The sequence below is a fragment of the Leuciscus leuciscus genome, assembly GCF_965113295.1.
Source record: "Leuciscus leuciscus genome assembly, chromosome: 12".
Lineage (NCBI taxonomy): Eukaryota > Metazoa > Chordata > Actinopteri > Cypriniformes > Leuciscidae > Leuciscus > Leuciscus leuciscus.
The window spans coordinates 32,252,215-32,264,544 of NC_138736.1; the positions used below are offsets into that span (position 1 = coordinate 32,252,215).

At 37.0% G+C, this 12,330-nt stretch overlaps 1 protein-coding gene and 1 long non-coding RNA gene across 3 annotated transcripts; one reads left to right on the forward strand and one right to left on the reverse strand.

The window, feature by feature from the left end:
* Positions 1–772: 772 nt before the first annotated feature.
* LOC309511191 (SLA class II histocompatibility antigen, DQ haplotype D beta chain-like) lies at positions 773–10,547 on the reverse strand. Of its 2 annotated transcripts, XM_082186320.1 has the most exons (6): positions 10,528–10,547; positions 10,072–10,167; positions 3,025–3,294; positions 2,598–2,879; positions 1,021–1,137; positions 773–925 (listed from the first exon to the last, which is right to left on the reverse strand). In XM_082186320.1, the coding sequence occupies exons 2-6, from the start codon at positions 10,133–10,135 to the stop codon at positions 900–902; spliced, it is 759 nt and encodes a 252-aa protein (XP_082042446.1). In that variant the 5' UTR covers positions 10,136–10,167; positions 10,528–10,547; the 3' UTR covers positions 773–899. The 2 variants fall into 2 exon arrangements, with proteins under 2 accessions (XP_082042446.1, XP_082042445.1); XM_082186319.1 differs by lacking the exon at positions 10,528–10,547 and having other exon boundaries at positions 10,072–10,223.
* On the forward strand, positions 8,316–9,676 carry LOC309511238. Its single transcript, XR_014210549.1, has 2 exons — positions 8,316–8,763; positions 9,481–9,676. It is a non-coding gene; the product is annotated as an uncharacterized lncRNA (long non-coding RNA).
* Positions 10,548–12,330: the final 1,783 nt, after the last annotated feature.

Genomic DNA, 12,330 nt, shown 5'->3' on the forward strand with positions numbered 1-12,330 from the left:
ACACACACACACACACACACACACACACACACACACACACACACACACACACACACACACACACACACACACACACACACACACACACACACAATGAATTTGTCTTGGTGGCAGAAGCTTACAGTGCACAGACAGAATGACAACAAAAATAAACTGATAATAAAACTAAGTGACTACAAATAATATATATACAGTATAGAAAATTAAATTAAATTTAAGTATTAAATTAATATTAATTTATATTATGCTATGATTTTCAACATTTATAAATAAATATTGAAAATTAATTTTGAACATTATATAATTTCTATGGCATCTAATTTTCTACATATTTATAAAATGCATAAACTAAAAATGGCTTTATTTTTTTGTTAATTTAACATGTTTGTTCCTAGATGAAATAGGCCTAGTTGAGGAGTGATAATGACAGTGAATAAGCTGCACTGCACCTGCTCTGAAATACAAACTGTGCGTCTGGGGAAATAAAGAGAACAATCAACGATGGTCCCTTGTGTCTGTTACAGTAAATGCAGTCAGTGTTTTCTTTCTGCTGCTTTTCTGCCTAAATGATATCATTCAACACCAGATCATTACAAATAAAACTGTACATCAATGAATCCCTATAGATTTGCAAGTTTGACACAGTTGTATGAATTTATCAGATATATTGTTGCAGTTTTGAGGATTTTTTTTTTCTGTTACTATGCTTTGTTCACAAGTCTTTGATGTGCAAATATCAGAGGCAATCAGGCATAGGTAAGTAAAAAAAAAAAAAAAAAAAAAAATCTTTATTAAAATGAGCAATCTACAACAGGGAATCAAACATTTACACATCCACGTAAAAGCAGAGTTGATTTTCATCAATGGTTCAACCCTTAACACATTACAAAATCAGATGCTCAACTGAGGGGAAGGGAAGAGAAACCTGGGGGAAGACAAGAAAAGTGTTTACGTCGTTTCTTTAAATCTATCTTGGATTATCACACCATTATTTTAGGATCAGTAGTGGTAGACTTTTACCTCTGGGCTTTCGTTTGTAATAGATGTATGCAGCAGAAAAGGCCACAATAAGGCCGATAAGGAAAAAAGAGCAACCAACAGCTAATTTTGCAATTCTGGTATCGAGGGAGGTCGAGTCTGAGCATGAGAAAAGACCAGAGAAAGAGAAAAGACCATGTTTTCATTCAGAAATGAACATCCGGTGACAGACACAAATAACCTATTTTAAGAGTTTACATGCAAATCAATAAACCAACAATGCAAGAAAACCATCTGAACATCATTACGCTGAAATGCATGTGCATTGTGGATTTTACTATAGGGAAATTACTACAGTAATTCCAACATGACATCAGTGCAACATCAACACAAACATCATGCAGTAACATTTGTATTTGTGAGAAAAAAAAAATTGAAGTGTCGAGTGTAGTTTTAGTTTAAGTTATTTATTTATGTGTAGTTTTAGTGCTTTAAAGGACTAGTCACTTAAAAATGAAAATTCTGTCATCATTTACTCACCCTCAAGTTGTATCAAAACTGTATTTCTTTCTTCTGTTGAAAACAAAGGAAGATATTTTAAAGAATGTCGGTAACCAAACAGTTGATGGACTTCCATAGTATTTTATTTCCTACTATGGAAGTCAATGGGGTTCATCAACTGTTTGGTTACCGACATTCTTCAAAATATCTTATTTTAAGTTCAGCAGAAGAAAGAAATACAGGTCTGGAACAACTTGAAGGTGAGTAAATGTTGACATAATTTTCATTTTTAAGTAAACTACTCCTTTAACTTAGTGCTTTAGCTTTATTTCAATAAAAAGGGTTTAATTAAATAAAAAGTATATATATATATATATTACAGGCCAAAGGTTTGGAAACATTACTATTTTTAATGTTTTTGAAAGAAGTTTCTTCTGCTCATCAAGCCTGCATTTATTTGATCAAAAATACAGAAAAAAAAATGTAATATTGTGATATATTATTACAATTTAAAATAATTGGTTTTCAATTTATTATACTTTAAATTATAATTTATTTCTGTGATGCAAAGCTGAATTTTCAGGATCATTACTCCAGTCTTCAGTGTCACATGTGACATCCAGTCTATCACATGATCCTTTAGAAATCATTCTAATATTCTGATTTATTATGAGTGTTGGAAACAGTTCTGCTGCCTAATATATTTGATGAATAAAAGGTTAAAAAGAACTGCATTTATTCAAAATAAAAAAAGATTTTCTAATAATATAAATCTTCTTTACTATCACTTTTTATCAATTTAACACATCCTTGCTGAATAAAAGTATTGATTTATTTAAAAAAAAGAAAGAAAAAAAATGACTGACCCCAAATTACTGACCATGTATATATTGTTGTTACAAAAGATTTCTATTTTTAAAACATTTGCTTCTTCTTTTTTTAGTTAACGTTAATAACCCTGGTCAGTTCTTCTGCATGAATCAGAAATGAGAAGTTGAAGCTTATGGCAGTGTGCTGTTCTTTTGTTCATGGATCAGGTGATCAGCACCAACTACCACTGGTAAATTCCACCAGTTATCTAAACAATGATAAATACAGTAGCTCACGATCTTACTCACCCCACTGAACGACGAGAGGTTTCTCCAGGCCGCTGTGCTCCACTCGGCAGCTCACACTGACTCCTCTGTGGAGGACCAGATCCAGGTGTGAATGCATCTGGTAGCTCCAGTCACCGTTGTCCATGAATTCAGTAGAGATCACGACACCAGTGACCTCCGATCCGTCCAATAGCCAGGTCATATTAATGGCCTGTGGGTAAAAACTGTATGCATGGCACACCAGGGTGGTCAGCTGACCGTAACGAGCCTTCTCAGTGGAACGTACGGTCACAATGGGCGGCACTGTTGTGAAGACAACCAAATTAATCCACTAAATATAACCTATTGGACCACTTCAGACTCATTGCTTTCATTTTTTATTTCATTAAAATGCCATTATTTTGCTTAAATGAAGATGCAGAAGAAGAATGTAAAATACATTGTTTACCCTTTCTCGTTGTGGTTTTGATATAGTATCTTGCGTTAGCTCTGCACAGTGTCTCCAGCTCTTCCTTCCGCTCTTTCATCTTCCAGGTCTGACTGTTGTAATGATCAGCGTTCTTGATTCCATATTCATCATAACCAACATATTTCCCCAGCCTTGAGTCATAACTGCACATAAGCTTCTGGTTGAAGACCAGCTTTATTATGTAGACCATATCAGACAAATCCTCTTTGCTATACTCGCATTCAACAATGTTCTGGAACACATAAACATCTGAAGGGAACAGACAGATATTTGAATAAGAGTCAGTATATGTCACTTAAGACATGTTCTTGAGGGTTCAATACATCCAGAAATCTGTGCATATTCAACAATGAGGTAGTTCATTTTTGTGCAGTGAGATTCTTGGGAAGATCAAACGGACTTAGATTTAACAAATCATATGAAGAAGCTAAAATTATTCTGAGCATGTGATTAAAATAATTCATGTATAGTATACCTCAAGTTCATTTTATGAAGTATACAGTTAGGTCCATATATATTTGGACACAGGCACAATTTTCATACTTTTGGTTCTGTATGCCAACAGAATAAAATTTAAATGAAACAATCAAGATGAATTTGAAGTGCAGACTTTCAGCTTTAATTCAAGGGGTTGAACTAAAATATCAAGTAAACATTTTAGGAACTGCAACCATTTTAGGGGCTCAAATGTAATTGGACAAAGTAAAGGAACCGTATGTAAGAAATGTATTTCAATTAATCATAAAATGGCCCTGATATGTCACTAGACATTAAGAAATCATGTTCATTTTAAATACTTATATCACTGACAACAGTAGTCCGGCCAGGATATTATCATTTAAAAGTGAAGTTGCAGCCCTCAACTGATGTTGATGTTGTCATGTTGTGTTTTGGCCTGAAGCTCCACCCTCCACCTATCTACCAATCACGAAGTCAGTAGTGTTTCGGCATCCGGGTTGCCAGATCTTCTCTAGTTACCACAGCTGCAGCTACAAACGTGTCGGATAAAAAATGTCTAACGTTACGAAACCTAAAAGACCTCGTTATGATTCCGAAATGCGTCGTGACAAAGTCAGAAAAAAAAACTTACTGTGTAGGACTCGTCACTTGCCATTGGAAGCTCCTTGTAGCAGCCTACGTTCCTGCTTTGAAAGTGATTGCAGTACCAGTTTTGGCCACAATCTTACATACGGTTCCTTTAATATAATCATAAATAAAAGGTTCATTTTTCATATTTTGTTGAGAATCCTTTGCAGGCAATGACTGCCTGAAGTCAGGAACCCATGGACATCACCAAAGACTGGGTTTCCTGCTTTGTGATGCTTTGCCAGGCCTTAACTGCAGCTTTCTTCAGTTGTTGTTTGTTCGTAGGTCTTTCTGCCTTTAGTTTTGCCTTTAGCAAGTGAAATGCATGCTTGATCGGGTTGAGATCAGGTGATTGACTCGGCCATTGCAGAATATTCCACTTCTTTTCCTTAAAAAACTCCTGGGTTGCTTTTGCAGTGTGTTTTGGATCATTGTCCATCTGTACCGTGAAGCGCCGTCCAACCAACTTTGCTGCATTTGGCTTAATCTGGGCAGACAGTATATTCCCATACACTTCAGAATTCATCCGGCTGCTTCTGTCTTCTGTCACATCATCAGTAAACACCAGTGATCCAGTGCCACTGGAAGCCATGCATGCCCATGCCATCACACTGCCTCCACCATGTTTTACAGATGATGTTGTATTCTTTGGATTATGAGCTGTTCCAAGCCTTCTCCATACTTTTTTCTTCCCGTCATTTTGGTACAGGTTGATCTTAGCTTTTCCAGAACTGGTCAGGCATTTTTAGATGCTTTTTGGCAAAGTCTAATCTGGCCTTTCTATTCTTGATGCTTATGAATGGTTTGCACCTTGTGGTGAACCCTCTGTATTTGCTCTCGTGAAGTCTTCTCTTGATTGTAGACTTTGACAATGACACATCTACCTCCTGGAGAGTGTCCTTCACTTGGCTGGATGTTGTGAATGGGTTTTTCTTTACCATGGAGAGAATCCTGCGATCATCTACCACTGTTGTCTTCCGTGGACATCCAGACCTTTTTATGTTGCTGAGCTCACCAGTGCATTATTTTTTTCTCAGAATGTACCAAACTGTTGATTTGGCCACTCCTAATATTCCTGCTATCTCTCGGATGGATTTATTTAGTTTTTGAAGCCTAATGATGGTCTGTTTGACTTGCATGGAGTGCTCCTTTGAACGCATTATGTAGGTTCACAGCAATAGATTCCAAATGCAAATACTACACTTAGAATCAACTCCAGACCTTTTACCTGCTTAATTGATGAAGAAATAACGAAGAAATAGCCCACACCTGTCCATGAAATCGCTTTTGATTCAATTGTCCAATTACTTTTGGTCCCTTGAAAGGGGGGGGGGAGAGCTGTAATTCCTAAACCCGTCCTCCAATTTGGATGTAAATACCCTCAAATTAAACCTGAGAGTGTGCACTTTCTGCCCATATTAATTAAATAACTATAGCTTGAATATGTTTTGGTAAATACCTGAAAAAAGAAAAATTGTGCCTGTGTCCAAATATATGAAGAGTTCAGATGCAAAAGCCTCTAAGTGCCATCTGAAAATTTCTTCTAGAATGGTCATTTTTATCAAGCTCTTATATTTAAGTTCAGTAATTTCACATAAATGACAATTAATAGGTCATTTTCATTGGCATTTAAGTGAAATGACTGAACTTAAATATACGAGCATGATAAAAATGATAATTCTAGAAGAAAATTCAAGATGGCACTTAGAGTCTTTTGCATCTGAACTCTTCATATATGGACCTAACTGTACTTAAGTAATGTTCAAGTATATTTTTAAGCATACTTTATGTAGTAAGTATATTAATATCAATGTACTAGTAGTACACTTGTAAGTGTACTATTTCAATACTGCTTGGGACTAAATTGGCCCACTTTTTAGTATATATGTTTAAGTAACCATAACAGTAAACGTATTATTATTATCTTATTATTAATGCTATTTCATGCATTCTGACTTATTTACACAGTTAATTCTCATGCTAAACATGGCCAAATTTTTTTTTTTTTTTTTTTTATGAGTTGGATGTATGACAGAGTATTTCTGTGCCAAATACACTCCCTCAGGATTCGTATAAGTTTCGGAAGTTTTTTTCGAGTATGGCCCTGCCCTGTATGACGTCATAAAGGGCGGAATTCCTTGTATGGCCACTTCTCCCGGAGAGTTGTGCAAGTATGTTTGTTTGTTCCCGGCATTTCGGTGATGAATGTTTTATAAACAAGGGCAGGCCCAGTTCGACGCTGGATTTGCAGATCGGTTGAAACTGAAAGACGGTCCCAGCAATAAAAGATCCCGGTCATGAGTCGAAACCGCAGGTGGTAAGTAAAACCGCATCAAATGTGTTTTGTTGGCAATTGGCATTTAACGTAAACGTAAACGTAAACAACACAAATGTATAGTGAATCAAAAGTTATCCATGGATAATGTGATGATGTTTTGTTTGTGTTTAAATAACCCTACAATTTTTAGCAGACCACCATAGGTGTCCATTTGCTGGTAACTCTTTAGCTCCGCCCATGGCACGCCTCCAAGAGCTTGACTGTTTTCGGAAAGAAGCGGTATGCTGTTAGCCTGGCAAGCCAGACCTACATCAAGATGTTGGGTCTGGCAACTCACCGTAGACACAGCTCAATCCGAGGGGCGGGATAAACGGCTGTCTTTCAAATTCCCTCTGCACGCAATAGGACAGCGCTTCAACCAACCAGAGCGTTTTCCCAACAGCGGAGCCATATCTGGTCGGCAAAACTACGAACACATCTTCCTTTTTTTTAAGAATGACTTAAGTGCTGCTCTATGCTCTTTTCTCAAAGAAAAGTCCTCCAGAGTCGCGGACAAAGCCGATTCGAAAGATGTTCGCCAGCAGCAGCCGTCATTCTTTGTTTTCAAGTGGCAGGGAACCGTCGCAACTCTTTCGTCATTATGTTAAGCCCGCCCCGCCTACTCTATACACGACGTGATTGGCCTGACCCAATTTAGGTTTTTGCAGCTCGAAAGTCAATAGAGAGTTGCTAGACTGCCCTGGCTGCAAAATACATTTTGCTGCCGCTAAGGTGCGTCTAGATTTCTAGGCTAGTATGCTGTATCTGTCTTTTATAAATCTGATATAAAGACTCTTCAGAGATATGAAGGATGCAATACTTCTTTATAGGTAGCCTACTCAGGATGGTAAAACATTACAATAAGGTTCATTATACATTAGTTAATGTATTAACTAGCATGCACTAACAATGAGCAATACATTTGTTACAGTATTTATTAATCTTTGTTAATGTTAGTTAATAAAAATCCAGCTGTTCATAGTTCATGTTAGCTCACGGTGCATTAACTAATGTTAACAAATACAAAAACCTTTGATTTGAATAATGTATTAGTAAATGTTGAAATTATTATGAACTAAGATGAATTAATGCTGTAGAAGAATTTTTCATTCTTAGTTCATGTTAACTAAGGTTGTTAATTAATGTTAACTAACGTTAATGAACCTTAAAATTAAACATTAGATTGGCAGAAACTGTGTGTTATGTCCCCTTTAAGAAAGTGCACTTAAGTAGGCTAGGCTATACTCTCAGTAAAAACTATTAGTAACGTTACTTTTATACTGCAAGTATACTTGTAAGTTTTCTTTAAGTGAACTGCTTTCTTCTTTACTTTCATACTATTTATTTATATATTATTTTAGCAGGGTTACCATTCACAACTCCTGACAATGGAAACGGTAAAAATTGCGTATACAACATACCGCTGGAAACGAAGCATAAGTATTCGGTTGTTAAGTCGTGACGTAACCACTCTCCAATAATACTCTTTCCGGGTCCAAAGTCCAGGTCCTCTCTACCTACCTACCGCTTTCGCTAGTGTTTTGGTTATTATTGAGTGTTTTTACAATGCCGCAGTGCTGTGTCCCGTGTCCCGAGCTAACTCACTTCAACCTCGTAAATCTTATTTTTCATTGATGCCTGGACTCTACCCTTAATTATGCCACCTGAGTGATGAGCTACACTAACCACTCTGTTGGTGTTAAAGGAATTTAAACCCTTTTTGACCGCCAAGGGTGCCTCACTAAGAAGGACGTGATCGTAAATAAATGTACAGGTTCCACCATTGTTATTTCTGGACGAGAGGAGCGCTTGGACCCGGAAAAGGCTAAACGCCACGTGTGACGTCAGACTTAACAATCGGATAGACTAATTTAGCGTCCGGATCATATTCAGAACGATGATCCCATGGAGTATCGAGTCCATCAACACCCCCAATGGCCCAAAGCTTCACATCACAGTCGTGCCCTCTTCATGGGTTCGACATTTCATTCGGTAACGTAAGGCAGTTTTGATTTAATGTTTGATGATCGAGTTATTTCACATTTGATTTGCGTGAGCATCTTCTATCACTTGTTTGTTTCAGCTTCTTCTTCCCCTGTGGTTTGATCAGGTGTTGTGCCAAATTTCGACCCCCTGCCAAATTATTACTCCCCCCCCCCCCCCCCCCCTCGTTGAAGTCAGTACCTGATTGCCTAATCCTAACCCCTCCCCCACAACCAATCCTAAACCTACCAATAATAGGGTAGTGGGGTAATAATTTGGTCGAAATTCGGCACAACACCTGTTTTCTGGATAATCTTATTCTTTCAGAAGATGTGTAATAGACCCCTTTTGCGCCGACGTCACAGTTACGTCACGGCGCTAGCTGGAGGCAAAACAAACGGAAAACTGGAGGCGGCCAATACAAACCAGCACAGATTCGGCTACATAATAAGGAGCTTAAATTATTATTTTTATTATTAAATGTCATCTTGTTGTGTTGTTGGGTGCAAGAATCGATGAAAAATGAGTATGCTGTATCTGGAATTTTTATTTCTAGAAAATATCCACATCTTTAAAATTGCACCGTCACTCTTTACATTGTCGTCTTGGCGCTGGCTAGGCAGAACTGCGGATCGCACACACAAATCTTTACATGACCATTCAGCACATAGTTATAGGCATCTAAAGATTTATATGCCCTCAGTTTCTCTTTACCCTCGGTTTCTCTATCGGGCAGGTGTAGAAGTCAGGCCACTCAACCGTTGGTAGCGTTAACGTTAATCCTGTCAGATCGTCCATTGACTGAGCGTGTACGGGTCGGCCAATCTGGTTCCGTCCGTTAAAATGAACTTTTGCAAATAACAATCGTGGTCCTGGACAGTGAGTGACCTTGCACATTAAGATAAAATTGGATTTTCTCCAGTCATTGTTAAAAAAAACAAGCTAACAAACTGGCAAACTAACGTTAGTGAAGCGGCCAGAGGGATCTTTCTGCCTCCAGCTAAGCCCCGCCCACACAAATACGTCACCATGTTTACCAACTGTAAAAGGACCTATAGCGCCCCATACTGTATAACAGTGAAAACACTGATTCATTCGGGGAAAAAGTAGGTTTGAAGTAAATTCCTGTACACTAGAAGCTACACAAAAAAATCCAGATATTCAGAATTATGAACATATCTGTTTTCTTTAAATAAATAATTTCAAACAATACAAGTTTATACGACAGTATGTACAACTATGTGGGGGGAAAAGTATTTAAAAGGATACTCAATCAAAAGATTACACACAACTACAAGCCAAGTAAAAATATTTATTTCTATTTTTAAGTAGGCTACATCTCGATCAAAAAATTTAGTAGAAGTAGAGAAAATACTCTTAGAATTTTCTGCTAGTAAAAGTCAAGTATATTCAAGTGCAATTTTAAGTATATTTCTGAGAAGTACATTCTGAGAAGTAGGCTACATAAAAAGTAGACTGCAAGTATACTTTCTTATATTTAGTTCAAAAGAAGTATAGGCCTACTAATAGCACACATGAATAAACTTCTTTTTTGTAAGGGTAGTGACCGTAAAATGGTGAGACTGGCCCTACAAGTCAGTCCTGTCCTTCATAATGTAATTGCAGATATTTAAACTCACCTTTAGATGAGACACAACAAAACGCAAAGCCCACTAGAACAAGTGTGAGTCTGAATGTCCTCATTTCAGTGTTCTTCTTCCAGTGTGGAAGCAGTGCTGTTCAAGGAGACTGTTTGAAAATCAGTCTAAATAATGAAAGCATTCATTCGCGTCACTGCTCATGGATACTTCCTCATAATTTAGTATCAGTCATCCACGGGACCAAGAACAAAAAGTACACAAGGCCTGTAAACCACTTCTTCAACTTTTTTGTCTTTATCCAAAAACATCTGTGTAAAGGAAAGCTAAAGATCTTCTAAAATATTATGTTCACACATCATCTACACAATATATTAAGGAGCATTCAGGGTGAATCAACTACATATATAACAATTAATATCTCTGTTCAATAACCCAATGAGCTGTCAAATCCTTTCCATACACTTATGTTACCCAAATATAAGATCCTAAACTTACCTCAGCACACTACAGGCTCTTTACACAACACAATGGGGCGTGTGCTAACTGAGCGTCTGCCATTGAGATGAATGGAAATGCTAACAAATGTTAATGCTAACAGGTGTTAATGACTTCCTGGAGATATTTAGCATAAAAAAGTCGCTGTTTGGATTTAAATAGGCAAATGCTTGAGAGTCTATGATTGGATCATTATTGCATTGATTATTATGTTTCTAGCATGTTATATGTTTGGGAACAGTTCCAATTGATAGTGTGTAGCTTTTCATTTCTTAAACAATCATGTAGGAGGACACATCATGGCCATATTCCAGGATGACAATGTCAAAATTCACCAGCCTTAAATTGTGAAAGAATCTGGACCTCTGAGTCCAGATCTTAAATTCATTGAAAGTCTTTGGGATGTGCTGGAGGAGCTTGACTCTTGCATTGCCAATACATGATCTTAAATAAATCTTTTATTTAAATAAAAAGTTTTTGTGCTTTTTGGCTGTTCATTTACATGAAAACAGCGTTTTGTTGGCCTGAAAATGCACACTTTTGAAAATGGTTTTCGTAGAGTAAAAGTTTATGGATTAGGGCTGGGACAACGCGTCGAAGTCATCGATGACGTCGACGCAAAATATGCGCGTCGATTCGTCGACCTGTTTTCATTTCTCTAAAAAACGTTTGCAAATTACTTCACAGTGTGTACCTTATGTGCGCTGATACGCGATGGCCATCATTCTATCCAACGTTATATAACCAATCCAGGGGTTTTCCTGCATTGAATTTTTTTTGGCGGCCGCCAAAGCCTTATTTGATCGGTGAGTGATGTAGAATCTATGACTGACTGCGCTTGACAGGGCGCATACGAGAGAGAGCCCCGGCCGCGCGCGCACGCACGCACGTCTTCAAACAACACGCTGTCTTGCTCTCTCTCTCTCCCTCCCTCGTGCATATTAATCAAAATCATTAGACACGATAGAAAAAGGGCGGAAGAGTCGACCAAAGTTTCACGTGGAGCATTCGGAGATTTTTTTCTCTTGAATTACCGCGGAGTGTGAACCCATGTGAATTGTGGTAAAAAATAAACTGCGGGATAATCACACAACGCTTGCCGTAGACTACAAAAAAAAAAAACTTTTACTCTACCGTTCAAAAGTTTGGGGTCAGTAAGATTTTTTAATGTTTTTAAAAGAAGCAATAAAAATAATATAAAAATAAAAACAGTAATATTGTGAAATACTATGACAATTTAAAATGACTGTTTTCTATTTCAATATATTTTAAACTGTAATTTATTCCTGTGATCAAAGCTGAATTTTCAGCATCATTACTCCAGTCTTCAGTGTCATGTGATCCTTCAGAAATCATTTTAATATGCTGATTTGATGCTCAAGAAACATTCATTATTATTATCAATGTTGAAAACAGTCCTGTACAATTTTTTTTTCAAAATTCTTTGATGAATAGAAAGTTCAAAAGAACAGAACATTTTCTAATATTATAAATGTCTTTACTGTAACTTTTGATCAGTTTAACTCATCCTTGATGAATAAAAGTATTGATTTATTTTATTTCTTTCCCCCAAAATTAAAATTCTTACCGACCCCAAACTTTTGAACGGTATAGTGTATGTATCAGGACATAATAAAAAATCATCTAGTCCTTGATAAGTCTTAAAATTATGCAAATACAGCCTCAGATGAACAATTACACTGTGTAATTATTTATTTTACAAAAAACTTGTCCAGAATGGAGAATCCATGGGTGACAAACTAAGACTAAGTACACCTTTACTGCTTCCAGAACAGTCAAGCA

Coding starts and splice junctions, on each gene's coding strand:
- LOC309511191 (XM_082186320.1), bottom strand. CDS start 10,135: ATGAGGACATTCAGACTCACACTTGTTCTAGTGGGCTTTGCGTTTTGT. Junction 3,295..10,071: donor TTGTTGTGTCTCATCTAAAG/GTGAGTTTAAAT, acceptor TGTTCCCTTCAG/ATGTTTATGTGTTCCAGAAC. Junction 926..1,020: donor TTACAAACGAAAGCCCAGAG/GTAAAAGTCTAC, acceptor GTCTTCCCCCAG/GTTTCTCTTCCCTTCCCCTC.